The sequence below is a fragment of the Vitis riparia genome, chromosome 17 (assembly GCF_004353265.1).
Source record: "Vitis riparia cultivar Riparia Gloire de Montpellier isolate 1030 chromosome 17, EGFV_Vit.rip_1.0, whole genome shotgun sequence".
Classification (NCBI taxonomy): Eukaryota; Viridiplantae; Streptophyta; class Magnoliopsida; order Vitales; family Vitaceae; genus Vitis; species Vitis riparia.
In genome coordinates this window covers 3,994,051-4,015,652 of record NC_048447.1, presented here as the reverse complement: position 1 = coordinate 4,015,652, position 21,602 = coordinate 3,994,051, and the positions used below count along the sequence as shown (strand labels likewise).

General features: G+C 38.1%; 1 protein-coding gene across 2 annotated transcripts in view; it reads left to right on the top strand.

The window, feature by feature from the left end:
- LOC117904387 (extra-large guanine nucleotide-binding protein 3-like) overlaps window positions 1-21,396 on the top strand; it is a 46,261-nt gene extending 24,865 nt beyond the window's left edge. Inside the window, exons 7-9 of one of the 2 annotated variants that reach the window (XM_034816972.1) lie at window positions 10,727-10,971; window positions 20,291-20,460; window positions 20,577-21,396. In XM_034816972.1, the coding sequence (XP_034672863.1) occupies window positions 10,727-10,971; window positions 20,291-20,460; window positions 20,577-21,159 (998 nt within the window). In that variant the 3' untranslated portion in view covers window positions 21,160-21,396. The remainder of the gene's footprint in view (window positions 1-10,726; window positions 10,972-20,290; window positions 20,461-20,576) is intronic. The other variant, XM_034816973.1, reaches the window with a different exon arrangement.
- The last annotated feature ends 206 nt before the right edge of the window (window positions 21,397-21,602 follow it).

The window sequence follows — 21,602 nt, the reverse complement described above, 5'->3', positions numbered from 1 at the left end:
TTAGTAAAACAGTACCTGGCTGGGTGTCATAAGAACAAAATCTCCTGTATAATCTTTCATGACTGTGCGATGCTTAGAACCCGTCTAAGCCAACCTTCCTAGAAACTACACGAGATTGAAGTACAAAACCAACAAAATGCCCATGAGAGAGATTATAGGGCACTGAGTTCAACTTGTATTTTATTACCTCTTGAATAAGAATACAAGACACAACTTCAGTATGACTCCCAAAATAGCACTGGTGAATTCATGCTTACTCAACTCTTTATCTCTCTACATCTCTCTTAAGAGGTTCTCCAGTTATAGAGTGGCACCACCCATTCCTTGTTAGATCAGGAGTACACTACATGAACTCCCGTTAATAGACTATGGCACCAACCACTCCTACTTGGACTAGGAGTTTTAGTCCAACTTAGACTGCAATTACAATAGGAATCAAAGACTCCTACTCATGCTTGACTTGTAATCCCTCTTCGAGTCCAACTCTACATGCTGTTGTCGCGTGCACCTATATAAGCAGCTCGTGTGCATGCCAAGCCCTCTCTTGGTTTGCATGTCTATGTCTCATCCATGCTGAGACAACTATGTTTATTCTATGCCCACGCCCCATGTCGTTGTGCCCATGGGTTGCAGTAAACCTTGGCTCCTTGCCCATGGTTGCGTGCTTTGGCAAGGGTCACTACCACCCCTTACTCATGTCTGAAGCCCATGCCTCACACAACCTTGTTTCTATGATGGCACCATACCATATCTCATCCTTTCTTGATGTAGCAACGAGTCATGGCCTTGTACCCTTGTGCGTAGCATCTTGCATCATGTCTTGAGTCAGCTTTGTTGTTGCTACATCCCCATGCTGCATCTAAGCAACAAACCATGACATTGCACCCATGGCTCTTCAAGTCGTCTCACACAAGGCATTGTGCCCTTATGCCATTGTCGGGAGGGGAGTTCACATCATGCCTCGTGCCATTGCCACCACGAGTTTCCCACCACCATATGTCGTGGAGCCCATGTGTGGGTGCCAATAAGGCTTGCCTTATGTGTCTTGCTTGTGTTGGAGGCCTTGCATCAAGGTCCTCTAGTTTGGCCATGTCCATGCCACCTTGAGGCAGTTACTCCCCCCACCCCCCTCCCTACCCATTCTTATAGAGCATTTTGGGCCATTTTAAATGTTTATGATATTTCTGGAGGAGACATTACCTATGCTTGAGGAACAATAATGGATTTATTAAATAATTAGAAAAATCTAGAAATTCTCAACCTTTATGCCGCTTATGAGTGTGCCCCATGTGCATGACTTGTTGTGTGCGTGCCCTATGCACGCAACTTGCTGTGCGCACATCCTGTGCCCTGTGGCCTATATGCGTTGCCCATGCATTCAACCTGCTGTGCTTGCATGTGCGCCCCATGCGCGCAGCTATTGTGCATGCACCCGGTGCATGTGGCTATGTGTGCAGCCCATGTGTGGCACCTTGTACCAACCTAAGCGCTACAATACTTGCCTTTCTGATGCCACAAACACTCCACTACCTTGTCCCTTTGCTTAGTTTTCCCCATGGGTGCAAGGTGTTCACCTATAAGGCCCTTAGTTGCTTTAGTGTCCGGGTAAGGGTAAGGGTGCTGACAAACCCACCCCCACCTGAAGGAGTCTACGCCCTCATCAACTTAAGCTACTTTCATATCCTTGGATACTCTTCTCATGTTCCTAATTCCTCTTAGATCTGGAACTTCCATTCCAAGCAAAGCTTTCCATCGGCTTGGAAATCCCTTTGTGGGACTCTTGTGCTCCTTGCACTATCTCAACTTGCTGGTCATTGGGCCTCACATTAGTGGATTTTTGCACCTCTTGTAGAACAACATAAGGAATTCCCTTAACACAATTTGATTTGCTTCCCATTCATGCGACAACATAGGTCCTCTGACCCTTTTCCGATCCCTTCTCCACTTGAATAGTAGAGAGCCTACTCTCTTTGGATGACTTACCCCTCTTTGACACCTTATTAAATCCCCACACAAAGCAAGGTTGAGTTTCATCCTTGAAAAGCAATCCATTCAAGTGTGACAACACCATCACTTTTGCCTTCACGTAGAACTCATTCCCTAAAATTAAGTCAAAGTCATCTAAAGGGGTATTGAGTAGATTAACCATACCGTTCTATCCACCCATCTGAATAGCCATGTCCTTAACCAAGCCTTGTGTTTCCTATGCTTCACTATTCAGACCTTCAACTTGCAATCATCCTTGCACAAAACCTTGTTGCGTCTCTAGTCGCAACAAAATTGTGGGTTGCTCCACCATCCACTAAGGACACCACTTTCTGACCACCCATCTCGATCTCCATGTGCATGAACCCTTTATGGGTTTGCTTTATTTGAATTGCATTCAATATTTGAAGAGGTTCATTCGTGAAGTGACTTTTGATTCACCATCTTCACTTTCCTCTTCTGTCACCAAGGCATATAACTTTTCCTTCTTGGGACAATCTTTGGCCTGGTGTAGACCATTGCAAATAAAACAACCCATTACCTTGGTTGTTGGAATCATGGTGGACTTCTTTGTCACTTGGCCTGGAACTGTATCATCCTTGTTTCCCTTCTTGCCTCTCTTCTTCTTGGAGGCTTTGGATTCCCCTTCTTTGCCTTGTCTTTGCTACTGCTGCTGCAACCCCTTCCCCTTCTGACTTGTAGAAGACGAAGCATCCAACTGATAATCGATTAGGCAGTGCCTCAACTATGTTTGGGTCCATCCTTGCAGCCTAGAGATGAACTTGAACAACTTATCAACTTTTGGCATGTCTTTCATGTTGAGGATCAAGGAGGTGAACTCCTTGACATAGTCTCTAATAGTTTCTGTATGTTTTAACCTTTTAAGAGACTCTAATGCCATCCAATCCATAGTTTTGGGAAGGAATTGATCCTTCAACTCCCTTTTAAGGGTCTCCGACGTGTTGATTCTTGGCCTTCCTGACTCAACATCATCATTCAATCGAGTGTGCCACCATAAATTTGCATCTTTAGAGACAAACATGGTAATGAGGATCACTTGCTCTTTTGGAGGAATACGTTCAACATCAAAATATTGCTCCATATCCTAGAGCAAATTCTCCAAATCCTTAGTGTTTTGCACCCCGTTGAAGGGTTTTCAGGAACTCGCACCTTAGATGAGGCAGATTCTGAAGCAACATGTGTTCCCTAAACAACAATCTGCTTCAGTATCAAATCTCCCCCCTTAAGGGACTTGATTTTGCCCTTAAACTCTTCCAATATAGTTATTAAGGTTGCAACTTGATCTTCCAACACCTTATTGCAGCTTTCTAGTATACCTCGTTGAACACTAGGTTTAGTGTAGATTTCCATCATTCTTCCAAAAAACATGATATCTGCATCTTAAGGTTCATCTCCCACATATGCCTCAAGGCATGCAAGTTGCTCTCGTAATGCTTCAAATGCATTGACGTTTCTCCCTAGCATTGCAGTGTAGCTTTGATACCGTCATAGGCATGAAATCTCTCATATGATTTTTCACGATTGTGTAGCGCTTAGAACCCCTCTAAGCTAGCCTTCGTAGAAACCACACGAGATTGAAGCACAAAACCCACAAAATACCCATGAGAGGTTATAGGGCACCGACCCTAACTTGTATTTTATTACCTCATTGAATAAGAATACAAGACACGACTTCAGAAAGACTCCCACAATAGCACTGGTGAATTAATGCTTACTCCTCAACTCTTTATTTCTAAATCCTTCTTAGGAGGCTCTTTAGTCCTCCCTATTTATAGAGCGGCGCCACCCATTCCTTGTTAGACTGGGAGTATACATCCTAGTTCTACTTGGACTCTTGCTGATAAATTATGGCACCAGCCACTCCCACTTGGACTAGAAATCCTAGTCCAACTTAGACTACAATTACAATAGGAATCAAGACTCTTATTCATGCCCGACTTGTAATCCCACTTCGAGTTGAACTCTATGTGTTGTTGCCGCATGCGCCTATATAAGTTGCTCGTATGTGTGCCAAGCCTTCTCTTGATTTGCATGTTTGACTCTCATCCATGCCGAGGCAACCAATTGTCTTTATTCCATGCCCACGCCCATGTTGTTGCACCCATGGGTTGCATCACACCCTGGCTCGTTGCCCATGGCTACGTGCTTTGGCAAGGGTCACTACCACCCCTTGCTCATGTCTAAAGCCCATGCCTCACACCTTCTGGTCGCTGTGATGGCACCATACCATATCTCATCCTCTCTTGGTGCAACGAGTCATGGCATTGCACCCATGACTCCTCATTTGTGCACAAGACATTGCGCCCATGTACATAACATCTTGAATCATGCCTTGAGTCGGCTTTGTTGTTGCTACATCCTCATGCCACATCCAAGCAATAGGCCATGGGGTATTGAGCCCATGGCTCTTCAATTTGTGCCGCACAAGGCATTGCTCCCTTATGCCACTGTTAAGAGAGGAGTTCGCATTACACCCTGTGCCGTTGTGATCACGGGTTGCACACCACCACATGTCATGATGTGCGGGTGTCAACAAGGCTTGCCCTATGTTCTTTGCTTGTGTTGGATGCCTTACATTGAGGCCCCTTGGTGTGGCCATGCTCATGCTACGTTGGGTCACCTACACCCCCTTCCCTCCCTTTTCGGGTTCTTTTAGATGTTTCTGGAGGAGACATCACCTATCCTAGAAGTAGAATTATGGATTTGTTAAATAATTAGAAAAATCTAGAAATTCCTAACCCTCATGCCACTTGTGCACGCGCCTCATGTGCACTGCTTGCTATGTGTGCCCCTCGTCTGTGCGGCCTATGTGCATTGCCCATTTGCGCAACTTGTTATGAGTGAGTGCACACCACCCATGTGTGTGACTACTCTATGTGCACCTTGTGTGTGTGGCCTATGCGTGCTACCCTTGCATGTGACTTGTGCGCGACACTTCACACCCGCCCAAGTGTTACAACACTTGCCTTTCTAATGCCATAAACTCTCCACCACCTTGCCTCTTTCCTCAAGGTTTTTCCTCATGGGTGCAAGGCGTTCACCCATGAGGCCCTTAGTGGCTTTATTTTCCAAGTAAGGGTATGGGTGCTGACATTGGGTCCTTATGATTGGTTTTGACTTTTGGATGGTGACAAGAGTATGACTTTTTGGATTACCTGGATGATTTCTCCTTGTGTAGACACAAAACTCAATTTAAGGTTTTGTTTGTAGTTATTCTCCCCTTGCCAACAGTTCTTTATTGTTTGACATAATAGAATTGGGCTAAATAGTTGAATTTGCAAGAGGTTGGATAGGTTCTTGTTTTCTTCTGAGTGAGATTCTTTTTCCTCTCAAAGTCTTCAAGAGGCACTTCCTAGGTGGACCTCAGATCATAGCCCAATTTGCTTGGAAACTAATCCTTTAAAATGGGGTCCGACTCCTTTCAGGTTTGAAAATATGTGGTTGCTCCATCCTGAGTTTAAGGAGAAGTTTAGTGATTAGTGGCAAGAGTGTACTGTTAAAGGTTGGGAAGGTCACAAGTTCATGAAGAAATTAAAGTTTGTTAAATCAAAGTTGAAAGATTGGAATAAAGTGACCTTTGGAGATTTAAGAGAGAGGAAAAAACTCATTCTTTCGGACTTAGATAGAATTGATCTAATTGAACAAGAAGGGAATTTGAATCTTGATTTGGTATCAGAAAGGACCTTACGAAGAAGGGAGTTAGAGGATTTGTTATTAAAGGAAGAGGTTCATTGGAGACAAAAATCTAGGGTCAAGTGGATTAAAGAAGGGGATTGCAATTCTAAGTTCTTTCACAGAATGGCCAATGGAAGGCAAAGCAGGAAGTTCATTAAGTCTCTGATTTTTGAGAGGGGGGTGACTCTAACCAACATTGAGGTTATCTCTGAGGAGATTGTAAATTTCTTTGGGAAACTCTATTCTAAACCCAAAGGTGCTTCTTGGAGGGTTGAAGGAGTAGATTGGGTCCCTATTCATGGAGAGAGTGCGGTTTGGCTGGACAGGCCTTTTTTTGAAGAGGAGGTACGTATGACAGTTTTCCAATTGAATAAGGAAAAGGCCCCTAGTCTTGATGGTTTTACTATTGCAGTATATCATGAGTGTTGGGATGCGATCAAAGAGGATCTTATAAGGGTGTTTCTTGAGTTCCACACCAATGGGATAATAAATTAAAGTACAAATGCGACCTTCATTGCTATGGTGCCTAAGAAAAGCCAAACTTTTAAAATCTCATATTATAGACCTATCAGCTTGGTTACAAGTTTATATAAGATAATTGCTAAGGTCTTATCAGGGTGTTTATGCAAAGTCCTCCATGAAAAAATCTCTGGCTCTCAAGGAGCCTTTGTTGAAGGGAGACACATTTTGGATGCTGTGTTGATAGCCAATGAAGTGGTGGATGAGAAAAGAAGGTCAGGGGAGGAAGGGGTAGTCTTCAAAATCGATTTTGAGAAGGCCTGATCATGTGGATGGGGGCTTTTTAGATCATGTGCTAGAAAGGAAGGGGTTCAGCCCGAAATGGAGATCTTGAATAAGGGGATGTTTGTCTTCATCGAGTTTTGCAATCCTAGTTAATGGGAATGCAAAGGGTTGGGTTAAGGCCTCTAGAGGTTTGAGACAAGGAGACCTCCTCTCTCCTTTCCTTTTTACTTTAGTAGCAGATGTTCTAAGTAGGTTGATGATCAGAGCAGAGGAAACTGGGCTAACTGAGGGTTTCTTTGTGGGGAGGGATAGGACTAGAGTGTCTTTGTTACAGTTTGCAGATGACATCATCTTTTTCTCTAAATCCTTTCTGGAACATCTTCAAAACCTCAAGATTATCCTTTTGGTTTTTGGGCAAGTATCAGGTTTAAAAATCAACTTAGAAAAAAGCACCATTTTAGGTATTAAAACTGGGCAGGAGTTGTTGTCTAGTTTAGCCTCGGTTTTTGATTGCAGAGTGTCAGAGTGACCTTTGTCTTATTTAGGCCTTCCATTGGGAGGGAACCCAAAGACAATAGGTTTTTGGGATTCAGTGGTTGAGAGAATTTCGAGGAGGTTGGATGGTTGGAAAAAGGCCTTTTTGTCTCTGGGAGGGAGGATTACTTTAATTCAGTCAAGTTTGTCTCACATCCCTAGCTACTTCCTCTCCCTCTTCAAAATCCCAGCATCAATAGCCTCAAAGATTGAGAAGCTGCAAAGGGATTTTCTTTGGTCTGGGGCGAGGGAAGGGAAGAAAGATCATCTTATCAGATGGGATGTTGTTAGTACACTAAAGGAGTTGGAGGTTTGGGTTTTGGGAAGACTTCTCTAAGAAACATTGCTCTCTTAGGGAAATGGCTTTGGAGGTTCCCTACAGAAAGGAGTGGTGTTTGGTATAAGGTTATTGTGAGTATTTATGGGACACATCCTAATGGATGGGATGCCAACATGGTGGATAGATAGTCACACAGATGTCCTTGGAAGGCTATTGCTCAAGTTTTCCAGGATTTTTCCCCTTTTGTCCGCTTAGTGGTGGGGAATGGGGAGAGAATTCGTTTTTGGGAAGATCATTGGTGGGGTAACGAAATTTTGTGCTCTCAATTTGTTGGTCTTTATAGAGTTATTTCTGTGAAAAACCTCACTGTCTCAAATGTCCTTAGCAATTCCTTTCCACTCTCTTGGAATTTTAATTTTCGCCGCAATCTTACTGATTTAGAAATTGATCTCCTTCAGAGTTTAATGTCCTCCCTTAGTTCAGTGCTTTTGTCTCCTTCTTTGGCAGATTCAAGAGTGTGGTCTTTGTCATCTTCAAGCCTGTTTTCAGTGAACTCTTTTTTCTTGACCTTGTCAAAAGTCTCAAATCCTATCTTGTTCCTTCCGGCCAAGTTCTTGTGGAGTTCAAAAGCCCCCTCAAAGGTTAAGGCCCTCGCTTGGTTAGTAGCACATGGGAAGGTAAACACCAATGATAAGTTGCAATTGAGAAGACCTTACAAATCCCTGTGTCCTCAATGGTGCATTCTTTGCAAAGGAAATGGAGAATCGATAGACCACCTTTTTCTTCATTGCCTTGTTACCATTGGACTTTGGCACAAGTTGTTCAAACTAGTAGGGTTGGCTTGGGTTCCTCCAAGGAGTATTGAGGACATGTTGGTTATTGGTTTTAAAGGTTTGGGGAACTCATTAAGAGGCAAGACACTTTGGCAAATCGCTTGTCTTACTTTGTTATGGATGGTATGGCAAGAGAGAAACAATAGGATCTTTGAGGATAAGGGGAGAACGGAAGAGATGTTATGGGACTTGATTCTGTTCTATTCCTCTTTTTGGGCCTCTTGTACTGTAGCTTTTGGAGGAGTTCCTCTAAGTGTTTTACAACTCAACTGGACTGCGGTTTACGCTTCAAAAGTTTGAGAGTGTTGGGGTTTTTCTGTGTTTTTAGTTTTCTTTAGTTGGGTGTTTTCTCTTTTGTTCAGTTTTTGTTTTGTGGGAAAGACCTCTCATCCTTCTCTTGGTTTCCTCTCTTTCTCTTGTATCTTTTCCTCTATTAATATACTTTTCTTCGTTTTTGATAAAAAAAAAAAGAAAAAAAAAAAAATAGGTCGTCCTTATGAGAGTTTCAATTCAAGTGGCTTAGAGATTGGAGGATTTAGTAAGGAGGAGATGGAGAAGCTGAGAAATCTCCTTAGTTCCCTTGAAAAACCAAATGGATTGGTTTCATTTGCATAAACAAGTAAGTTTCCTACTTCTTATGCCCTTAGTGCCTCAAACACATTCCACAATGGTTCTTAGGTCATAAACTAGGGAGTAACCGATCATGTGATATATTCTTCTTAGACATTTATCTCCTTGTCCTAGCAATAGGAAAATCAAAATTGCAAATGACTCTTTCACTACCGTTGCAAGTTAGTGAGCTAAATCAATCTCCTAGAGCGTGGTTTGAAAGATTTACTAGGGTAATGTTGGAGATGAAGTATGAACAAAGTTAAGGAGATCATACATTTTTCACGAAATGCTCGACTTTAGGGGGAAGTTGCAACATTGATTGTGTATGTTGATGATATAATTGTTATGGATAATGATTCAACGGAAATGCAACTTCTTAAAAACTGGTTAGCCAAGGCATTTGAGATAAAAGAACTTGGAAAGCTTAAGTATTTCCTAGTAATTTAAGTAGTTTGATCAAAAGGAGTAATATTTATGTTGCAACAAAAGTATGTATTTGATCTCCTCAAAGAAGTTGCAATGTTCAGATGTAAGCCTATTTACACACTATTTGAACTGAATCACAAGCTAAGTGAGGCCAATGATAATACATTGGTGGATTGAGGAAGATATTAGAGGTTGGTTGGCAGGTTAATTTACCTTTCACACGCACAACTGGTATAGCATATGTCGTGAGTGTGACAAACCAGTTTATGCACAATCCAAAGAATGTTCATTTTAAAGCAGCTTTAAGAGTTTTACGATATCTCAAGAGTATCCTAGGGAAAGAAATTTTGTTTAAGAAAGGGACAGAGTTAAAGCCTTGAAGCATACACAAATGCTGATTGGGCTTGGTCAGTTGTGGACAGAAGGTCAACCTTAGGGTATTGCACACTACTTAGAAGGAATTTAGTAACTTGGAGAAGAAGTAGATTATGATGGCAAGATCAAGTGCCGAGACAAAGTTTAGAGCCATAACTCACGGTATTTTTGAACTTTTGTGGTTAAAATTAATTCTTGATGGTCTTAAAATTTAGTGACAGGGACCAATGATTGTATTGTGACAACAAGTTGGCCATCAACATTGCTCATTATCCAATTTAATATGACCGAACCAAACATGCTAAAGTAGTTAGACACTTCATCAGTGAAAAGCTTGAGAGCAGGTTGATATGTACACCATATGTCCTAACACATGGATAATTGATAGATGTTTTAACCAGGGATTGGCCAGCTCTTTGTTCCAAAAGATTACAAGCAAGCTGAGAATGGATAATATCTATTCACTAGCTTGAGTGTAGGAGAGGGGAGGGGGTTTCATAAATGAATGTACAAGTGTAGAGATTTAGAAAAATTAGAATAGTTTCCTAATTGTAAGAATTTCCTAATTTTTATGTAATTAGTTAAAGCTGTCCCCTGATTTATGGGGATTGATAGGATTGTCAAACTCTCCTTAGTGGGTGACATGAGTTTGTTAAGAGTTGATCAATGGGTGGGCCGCCCCAAAAGTTCTAGCGTGGGGTACTTTGTTGTGTCTGGTTGAACATGTGGGTTAAGAAGGCTGTTATGGGTGAGATGAACATTTCAAGCATCAGTTAAAATATCAATCAATATCATTTTTTGGTTTTGTATAAATGATTCAATAAATTATAATGGCATGAATTATTGCCGAATCTGGGCAGATGAAGTGTTCTTATGCTTATCTTTTTTCCTACTTTATATTCATTCGAAATCTTACTATGTTACTCCTTATCTGCAGTGTTATTGACTACCAAGCTTACAACATTATCTTTATGATTTTTCTCATCAATTTATACTATGTTTATTCTTTTGCATTAAGTAGAAGGTTTGCATTAAGTAGAAGGTGTGCATTAGGGAAATTAGAACAGCCTCCTCAGTTTCTTGTTTGACATGTAACTATCTTAATGGGAACAAAAATTTCTCCTTTCTTTCCTCTTAGTAAATTTGCATTTCTGTCAAAAATAAAAAATTATCATTCAAATAAAAGGTTTTCTCCTTGTAGGACTTATGTCTTGAATGACTGACTTTTAGATCGATTCAGGTGAAACAGGAGTTGATCAAAGTAAGCCATGCATCTATTCAATCAACCAAAAGTTCAAACATTTTTCTGACTGGTTACTGGGAATCATGGCTATGGGAGACTTGGATGCTTTTTTCCCTGCCGCAACACGTGAATATGCTCCTCTTGTAGACGAGCTTTGGAAGGATCCTGCCATCCAGGAAACTTACAAGAGAAGAGAGGAATTGCTTTTTCTTCCTGATGTTGCTAAATACTTCTTGGATCGGGTATGGGTTATGTGCTTTTCCCTATTGTTTCATCATTAAAATATTTGAAGTGTGTCGCTTACTTTTCTTTACCTTTTTGTGCTACATATATTGATTATTTTTCTGCCCCTTGTTTGATTAATCCTTCAATACTACAACATACTCAACAACATAGGCTGATGCCAACTACTTTTGATGGCTACATAAATCCTTTTTTCCCTTTCAGAAATATAAATTGATAACCTCCATTAGATCCTTGGCTATCATGCTTTTTCTCAGTGCCTCTGTAATGTATTTTCTGAGTAGTGGTACATAATGCCATTCATTAGTACATTTGATCTCTTGTTTTCATTCGTTTTCTTCTCTATAACCTTGGTCCACAGTGTTTTTCTTTCCTCTCTCTCTCTCTCTTCGCTGCATAGATTCTTTTAGGTTCACACTTTTGTTGTGTCACCTTCCCACTGGTTTCATTAGTCTTCTGTCATTGAGATGATCTAAATATACTCATAGTTGTCAAAATGTGTATCATAATGTGTATTGTTTTGTCAAAAACGTGTATCGTGTAATGTGACATATCGTGTATCGTATGTTGCTAATTATAATATATATATACATATATATGTAATCTATATATTTTACATATGCACATATGTAATGTTCCAAAAAAAACTCTATTCCTTTCTTTAGTATTATATAAATCTATAAAATAACCAAAAGTATCAGGTAAGAAGTATAGAAAAATAAGTTATATAAGTTCCAAATCACAAAAAACTTCCTAAACATTCAAATTTTCCTATCTCAATTCTCAGTCATCAATTTCATTAATAGTATCACTATTATCATCCTCCGAAGCCAACAATTCTTCACTTCCTCTCTCTTCTTCAACTTCTTATAACGCTTTATCTTCATCTTCATCTTCGTCATTGCTTTCTATAACTTTTTTCTTTCTTTTAGCTTTTTTGTCTATTGTAAGATCTCTAGGTCCTATAAACAAGTAATATAATCAATATGATTAAATGAAAGCATGAAATATTAATTAAACTCTATACTTATATTATATGTTTCTTAATTCTTACCTCTCTTCCTTTTTCAGCTACTTTCTCCTTCTTCAATGTCAAAGCATTCACTAACATTCATACATATAAAGTCTTCAGGCAATACTGCATCTTCTCTTTTAGTAATCCACTCATCATCAGATTCCATATTTGATAGTGAAATTGGATCATAAGTTTCACCCTTGTCCTTCTTTGATGCCTTGCCTCTAATTGTCGATTATACTTGACAAAAAAAAAATGCATTCAATCTTTGTTGTTCCAATTGATTTCTCCTCTTACACTGCACCTATTTAAAGATTCAATTATTTAAAAAAACCCACAATTCAAGTTTTGATGGTTCTTATTCACAATAAATATAAATTTGTATCATATTTCATACCTCAAATGTTCTCTAATTTCTTTCACAACTTGTGGCACTACAAGTTAGGCTAAGGATGCGAATGGCAAGTTGTTGGAATTCTACACAACATCCTCCAAAGGATTCCCACCATAATGCTATCAAAATTCAAAATCACATTATTAATTACTACAATTATTTAATTAACACATTGTGTCAGATCATCTTATTTGTATAATTTACAACTTAAATTAAATTTTCTTGATTGCTTGTTATTCCTCATCTGGAGTGCCATGTCTATCTCACACATCCTTTCAGCTTTATGGAAGATATCCAATTGTCTATTAATTTTCTCTCATCATAAGAGAAGGGCACATTCTTTGAATAGTTTCATATAGCCCCATTTTGATCACATAATCCGCATGAAATTCAAGAGAATAATGAAATCTGCATTATAAATAAAAATTTGTTTATTAAAGGTCAAAGCCTAAAACAATTATAGAAGAGACAAATATATTGAGAGCGCAAATTATATATAATGTTTACCTTGGATTAAGATAATATGTAGCTGCATGTAGGGGGTTGTGCAATTGCATATCCTATCTTCTATTAACAATATCCCAAAGAGGTTGATAATTTTTTCACTCCATGAAAGCTTTTTTGTATTTGTTTCTTTGCCTTATCCATTGCTTCATAAATATATCCCATAGCAGGTTTCGCATCCCTATCCACAAGTCTTAATACTTTCACTAATGGTAGTACACACCTCAAGCAATATTTAATGGATGGTCGACATGTTTGATTAGCTAGAATAATATCCCTAACTTTTATGTCATCTGCCTTCTTGGAGTATTGACTCCTTTGTCATTCTTCAGAAGCAAACATTGCCCTTAACCCAATCTTAGTCTCATGCCAGCACCTCAAAGTCAAATATGATTTTGCAAATCTTGTGACACCAGCTCTCACTAATTCCTTTTTTTTGGTGTGCTTCCTCATAAGATTTAGCACCCAAGAATGCTTATAGATGTAGACTGTAATTTTTCTTGCCTTAGACATTGTATCATTGTGAATAGGAAGATCTCCAATATCTATTAAAATAAGGTCCAAGTAATGGGCAGCACATGGAGTCCAAAACAATTGTTTTCTCTTTGTCGTTAACTTCTCCCTAGCTTTCATATATGCTAAAGCACTATCAGTTACTACTTAGACAACATTTTCTTCACCAATCTCATCTACCATTGTGCTAAGAGTTCAAATAAATTATCAACATTTTTTGAGATGTTTGAAGTATCGATACCTTTTAGAAAAACAATCCCTCTTGGACTCTTTACCAAAAGTTGGTAATAGATCGATTCTTCGCATCAGTCCATCCATTAGACATTAGAGTGCAACCATTTTTCTTCCATTCTATCTTGTAATTTTCTAACAAATCCCTATTTATTATTTCCATTTCTTTTTTCAAAGATGTGATTCTTACCTCATGATATGAAGGGGGCTTCAACCCCTTACCAAATAAAGCAATAGATTCCAACATTACTTTAAAATATGGGTCCTTCACCAAATTGAAAGGAAGAGCACTTTGCATAAAGACATCTACAAATATCTAGACATGCATCTTCTCAGTCTTTTTTCTTTAACATGGCATTAATGGTATTCTGAGATGCTACAACTTGTATGTCATCATTGTCCTTGACATGAGCATCTATTTGCGTCTTTCTATCACTCAATAAATTTTTGAAAAATTTAGTGACCTCCTTGCTACACTTAGTACAAGGAGCAACGCCTTTATGATTTCTCCCCAAATGATTTTTCATCCTAGAAATACTACCCTAATAAGAGTTTAAACAATGTAAACATTTCAATTTTAATCTCCTATTTTTTCCTTCGTCCACTTTTTCACAATGATCCAAGTTGGATCATTAGCTTTCACTTTACAAGTGTCTTCCATATTGAGCTTCAATAAATAGAAAAAAAAAATTAAAAAAAAGTATTAATGTAATTAAAAATAATGTTAATTGTAGGGGAAAAAAACAAAAAAAGACTTAAGACTCTATGATAATTAAATAATTCTAAAAACTCATTTTAATAGCCCACATTTTTAATTCTAACTTGAAAGAAAAAGATAAAATAATGAATTTAATAATGTACATGAGATTTGGAAGCAATGGATTTGGTAGCAAAAGTTGACAACAATAATACTATAGTGTACACCTCTTAAAATAACTTTTTAAAGTGTTAAGCAAATAATCAAATAATAAAATAACTATTTTTAAGGTTGATAGCACTATATTGTAGCCTTCTCTTAGTACATACTAGCAGAACAGTAGCATTAACACAGTTTCCCATGGCTCAACCTCTCCAAAAACCAATATTGCTATGAGTCTAATAAAAATATATTTTTAAAAAAAATTGAAAGCAGTTGCTGCAGCACTCAGGCTGCACTTACACACTTCCCATGACCCATCATCTTTAATACGAGTGTCCCTGGTAAAAGTAATATTTTTAAAGCCTGAAAGTCGATAAAAATATTTTTTTTAAAAGGAAGACAGTAGCAGCTACAGTATTAAGGCTAACAACTACAATTGTGAGGTCCATACTTTCAGTTGTGAGGTACATACTCCTATAGTTTAAGCTAACAAAGACTAATACGACTACCTATACTCTCAGTTGTGAGGTCCATACTCCTATAGTTTGACCTAATAGAGACTAACACAAAACTAGAAGCCTTTTTTTATGTAAAATAAGGTCTCTCTCATAGCAAAAATGAGAGAAAATCAAAGGCAAAAAAAGGAACTGAAGATGAGGACAAAAAGGGAGTTGGATGATGACAAAGAAAATGAAAGGAAAAAGAGAATAAGAAGAACCGGAGGATGGAACACTTAGAGAACTCACCTCACAGTAATGTCGTCGACGTTTTTCTCTTTTGGTCCTATTCTTCCCTTGCCTTCACTCTGCGTCGAGAGTCGAAGAATCGTGATAAATGTGCCAAAGTTAGAAACCAAAAAAAACCTAAAGTATTCTTTTCTTGAAAGCTGAAATGATCTTGTTTTGAAACAGTATTGTTTTTTTAGATTTTGCCTTAGTATCGTTGTAACGTAGTATCAAATGTATCGAAATGCCACAGCTGGTGTCTTAAACGATATGGTATATTTTTTGATACATTATATGGTATGTATCGATTCCACTCCAAGATGATACGTATTGCACGAATTGAGAGGTATAGAAGACCCCAATGCATGCCTTGTATGCATATCTCCACAATTGACACCTCGGATAATTTACCCTTGCAGTCAAAGGCTTAAGAAATGCCAACGCTTGATGTGGTCAACAACCGACTCATCATTCCATTGTTTGGTATTGGTAAGCTCCATTATGCTTATAGTTCGTCGAGTGTTATAGAAGCGGTTGAGGAATTAAAGCTCCATTTGGTTCCAACTGATAATGCACTCAAGTGCAAGGTCAGTATACCAGTCAAAGGCATTCCCTCAGAAGGATCGAACAAATTGTTTGACCAATAGGTCACCCTCTATACTTGCATTGTTGCAAGTTTCGATGAAATGGGCAATATGTTGCTTCGGATTTCCTTTTCCATCGATTGATCGGAACTTTAGAGGTTGATAACCCATAGGCATATGTAGGTTATCAATTCCCTTATTGTAAGGCTTAGAGTACATGAGTGTGCTTTGTTAGAGTCCACCATACTGCACTCTAATGGTGTTAGTGATCATGTCCTGAAGTTGTTGGACAGATAGTGACATCACCAAGGTGGATTCAACGGTTTGCCCCTCGACTTGCACTGACTTAGACATATATGGTGCATCACCTAGAGATGCAATCTTTGGAGAGTAAGTCCTTGGCTTGACTCAACTATATTTTGTGTCTATGCCTCAACCTTGCTCATGAGGGATGCTATTTGTAGATCTTTCTCATCGATAGTCCGGATGAGTTTGGCAATGACGCAAACCATTGTTCTTCTATAATCATAGTGTCTGTTGTCATTATCAGCATAGTCACCACAAAGGAAGAAGTAAAAGAGTTGGAATGGTTGAAGGAGTTGTCCTCCTTCAACATCCCAGTTGGTGATCTAGAGTATGAGTAGGTGCTGGAGTTGTCATTGGCAATAAAGGAGGGGGACTTTTTCCTAGATTCCTTTAGTGTGGAAGAGCGTTTTTCCCTACAATGAAGATTGACCCTTTACCCTTAAAGAAGCCAAGGTGATGACTGGTTGGTAACTATCATGTGTCCCCACTGTTTTCAGCAAACGAGTGTGCTCGCTTGCTAACTTTACTAAAAGTATAGTAGTCAACTTTGCTTTTCTATGAGTCACAAGGCCCGTATAGGTACTATGTGTTACTTGAGTAATGACAATCTTATCATCACTCTTGTTGACACGCGCTACTTGACTCGTTTTAGATGTCATCGTCTTAGTAGTGTTCACTTTCTTAGCGGAAGAGATGAGAGGCAAAGAGGTCCCACCGAGCGTGCCAAAGTGGAAGTCTTGCAAAACAAGCAAAAATTATAGGAAAAATAATGCAAACAAAAATTTTATTAAAATTGATAATTGTGGGGATACAATCTTTGTGGTGATATTCTTTTACAAAAGAACATTTCCCTATGATTCTTCCACCTTAATCACAATTTGAAAGATGAAGGAAACGTTTTTTTATTTTTATTTTATTTCGAAGATCAATCGAGGGCCACAAGTGGCTTGTTCTGGAATAAACTCATTGAATGACGATGATCGCATGTGTAGATGATGAAGATGATTTCTTTGTTTTGAAAGTTAGTCGAGGGCCTAGAGTGACTTATTCCTGAATGACTTTGTTGAAAGATGAGAACATGTGTATAGTTCTTCCACGATTTTTCGAACTTGCAGGGAGATTTTGTGAAGCCTTTTTTCCCATATGAAGTCATTTTTGTTGATCCAAAGTCCTCATTAAAGGAAGTCACCATTATTTATAGGTGAAATTAGAGAATTAAATTTGGAAACCTTGATATTTGATTTGCTTAATTCAAAGAATTTTGTTCCTTGATTTTTAGTAACTTGTCTCATTCATTAAGGAAAATTTCCAACAAAGGAATATTTATTTTAATCATTTTTTTACTTCAATTGGAAGAGTTATTTCCTTTACAACAAGAAAATATATATATACATATATATATTTTAATTCTCTTTTGATTTCAATTGGAAAATTTGATTTTATTTGTAAGACCAAATTTTGTAGTCTTCCAAATTTTGCCATGTGTCACCTTTTAAATATATGTCACATGTCAAATGTGTGTCTGACTCATCAGTTGTCAAGCCTAAATTTTGTTGAATTAAGAAGCCACAATTTTGAAGACCAATTTAGTGATAATTTAATTCACTAAAAATTTTGATGTCTATAGTTCCATTGTTGCTTTGGTTGATGACCTCTCTATTATGGAACTCTGAGAACACCCTTAGTAGATCCTCCTTAATCACGTCCCAACACTCTTGGAACATTGCAATAGAAAAATTATTAGGTCCAGGGGCCTTTGCATTGTCTAATTGGAAAACAACATCATGAACCTCCTCCATGGAGAAAAGTCTATCCAACCACATAGCACTCTCTATTGCAATGGGAGACCAATCCTTTAACCTCTAAGAAACTCTTAGGGGCTTAGAGCATAGCTTTCCAAAAAAATGTACTATCTCCTCAAAAGTGTTTTCAATGTCATCTAGAATTTCTCCCTTTTCAAACATAAAAGATTTGATGAATTTCCTATTTCTCATACCATTAGCCACCCTGTGGAAAAATTTTAGAATTACAATTCTTTTCTTTAGTCCATTGAATCTTAGATTTTGTCTCCAACACACTTGTTCCTTAAACAATAACTCCTCAAACTCCCCCTTCCTTAAGGCCCTTAAAACTAATTGCTTAGTGGTTAAATTCCCTTGCTGATCACTAACATCAATGTTGACAATATCTGTAAAAATCTTCTTTTTCTCCAAATCTCCAAATGTCACCTTATTCCATTCTTTTAACTTTGATTTGATAAATTGTAGCTTCTTCATGAACTTATGACCTTCCCATCAATTAACTTGACACTCACTCCACCAAAATCTGAAACTTGTCTTGAAATTAGGGTGGAGCAACCACATATTCTCAAACCTAAATAGAGTCGGTCCCCACTTAAATGGATTGGTTTCTAGGACGATTAGACAATGATTCAAGGTCAATCTAGGGAGAGCCTCCTAGAGAATTTGAGGAAACCTTTGCTCCCACTCATTTGTGTACAAAAATCTATCCAACTTCTTGCAAATAAGGAATTTTTGCATATTTGACCAAGTAAGAGATGCTTTTCTCAAAGGAGGGTCAATTAATTCACTTTCTTTTAAGAATTTGTCAAAATCCCTCATGCTAGTAGTTATTTTGGATATGCCCAATTTTTCATAAATTCTTCTTATGACATTAAAGTCCCTCTTGAAGCACCATTTCGGAAAAGTTAAGCCAAAAAGAGGGTCTTGTAATTCCAACTAAAAGTCTCTCAAATTGGACTTATTGTGGCCATAAATCGAGGTAAGCCAAAAAGTTTCTTCTTCATCTGAATTCAGCTGAATTGTCACTGAAAATGATGCAAGTACTACCTTTGAGCAGTTGAACTTGTTTGAGGTCTCAATAATCCCAACCCCTCCTGATGCCCTACATGCCGAAAGGACAGCCCACTTCTTATTTCTAGCTTTCCACACACTACCTACAAATCTCCTATCCCATGACTCTCTCTTTGTTACTTGAAGCATCACAATATCTAGGTTTTCATGGCAAAGAAAATCCATAATGGTCCTTTTCTTTCTTGAACCCAGACCTCTAATATTCCAGCTAATGATTTTCATTGGATAGTAGAGGGCCCAAAAATCCCACCCCTACACTTAACATGTTCATGTCGACATGATAGGACATGTGTGTGGGCATGGGATTCTCGTTGAATACTCCTATTTTGCTTCCAATATGGCTGTTTGATTTTGGTTGATTTTTTCTTTTTTCTTTTTTCTTTTGACTCCCTAGAAGCTAGTTACATTGAAAATGAGTTTACTGAAAAGAGAATTTGTATAAGAATATTTAGAGATAAGAAAAAAAGATAAGACTTCAAAAAAAAAAAAAAGAAAAAAGAAAAGAGGTCATTTCTACCACAGTTTTACTTTTGATTGATGTCTAATTGATTTTTTCTTTTTTCTTCTTTTTTTAATGTTGTGTCCAATTGTCTATATGTGGTGTTAAGATCCCTTTACTAAGTCCCACATCCTAAATTTGGAGGACTTACGGATTAAATATCTAGACATGCCGGCACCTTACATCTGCACCTGAATCTGAGCAACACAGCCTGATAACATTACAAACTTTTATTTGACAATCTGCCTGTTGAATGCTCTGAATTCATTTGATATGATCACTGACTAATCAAGTTCACATCTAGGCCTATCTGATCCATCAAAAAGCTAATCCCATTGCAAACTGTAAAATATGCCTATATTATGTGTTGCATTTTAAAATTAGATTTGAAATTTTAGTATCAAATATTTGTTTACTATGTATTCTACATCATCATCATCTATATTGTATTTCATTCTCTTAAACTCATCTATCCAATACAATAGCAATGTGACTGGATTAGATCAGATATAATTGAATTTGAATTTGTAATATAAGAAATGTTGAATCAAATTGCATCAAGATTGAGCTAAATTGTTGTCTGTGATTTGTTAACATAGGTTTCATATTTGTTGATCATTTTATGGTCTATCTGAATTTCTTTATTAGTGTTAATAGGAAACTGCTTGGCATAAAAATGCACTTCTCTTACCTAATGATGGAGAAAAATGAGTGAATGGTGGAGCAACCTTAACCCACCTAATTTTTCTTTATTACTGCACTTCTCAGTTTTCAGTCAATATTTGTGATGAGGCTTATGTACTTTCTTCCTGTAGGCTATTGAGATATCAAGCAATGAGTATGAACCTTCACAGAAAGACATTTTATATGCTGAAGGAGTCACTCAGAGCAATGGTCTTGCCTTCATGGAATTCTCATTTGATGATCGAAGTCCCATGTCTGAGATATATAACGAGAATTTGGAATGCCCACCTCCATCGTCCAAGTAAAATATTCATTTTCCTTAGCTCCAACTGTGTATCTTATGTTTTGTTTCATTCAGAGCTCCAGATGAAACCAACTGTTCTTTTGATTCCTTGTCATTTTTTCTTGCTGTCTCAGGTACCAACTAATCCGAATAAATTCCAAGGGATTGCATGATGGGTGCAAATGGCTGGACATGTTTGAGGATGTAAGGGCAGTGATTTTCTGTGTTGCTTTAAGTGACTATGACCACATGTACACTGATAGTGCGGGTTCTCTTTATAATAAAATGCTGGCAAGCAGAGATTTGTTTGAGAGTTTGGTGAGGCACCCTTGCTTTATAGACACCCGTTTTGTGCTCCTCCTTAACAAATATGATGCATTTGAAGAAAAGATAAACCGTTCTCCATTAGCAGTTTGTGAATGGTTTTGGGAGTTTAGTCCGGTGAGGCCCCATCACAACAATCAGTCGTTGGCACACCAAGCTTATTACTATGTGGCAATGAAATTCAAAGATCTGTATCATTCCATCAGTAGTCGGAAGTTGTTTGTGTGGAAGACCAGGGCCCGGGAGCCCAGCTCAGTGGATGAGGCATTCAAGTTTATAAGGGAGGTTCTCAAGTGGGAAGAAGACAAGGATGATAACACGTATGACATAACTGGGGATGAATCATTTTACAGTACAGAACCAAGTTCCTCTCCTTATATTAGGCAAGAGTAGGAGAGCTGTGTTTTGAAGACATGGCATGCCTAGCTATTCTTTTTCCTTCTCTATAGGGCTAAGTCTATGCCATATTGAGGTTAGTTTGGCTGTGGCTATGTTCGGTTACAGGCCTTTAAGAGTAATTTACAATCAAAGCCATCTTGATTCTGACTTTTTTAGGGTGAATCTTTTGGTCTGTACAGTGCAATTGATTTGATTAATAAATAAAACATTTTAGAAGTTTTTTTTTTTTCCTAGCAGAGGTGTGTTTAGGTTTTGCATCAATGGGTGATTGAGTTGTACAATGGTTTTTTTATTGATGTTAACATTAATGTTAATTGTTTCTTCCGTAGACGTATTTTTGATATAAGTGCTATCGATAAAAGCGTCGCATATAATTTTTTCCCTTCTAAATGTCAGCGTTGGACTACATGCGTCCTTAGACACTGGATGGTCACACC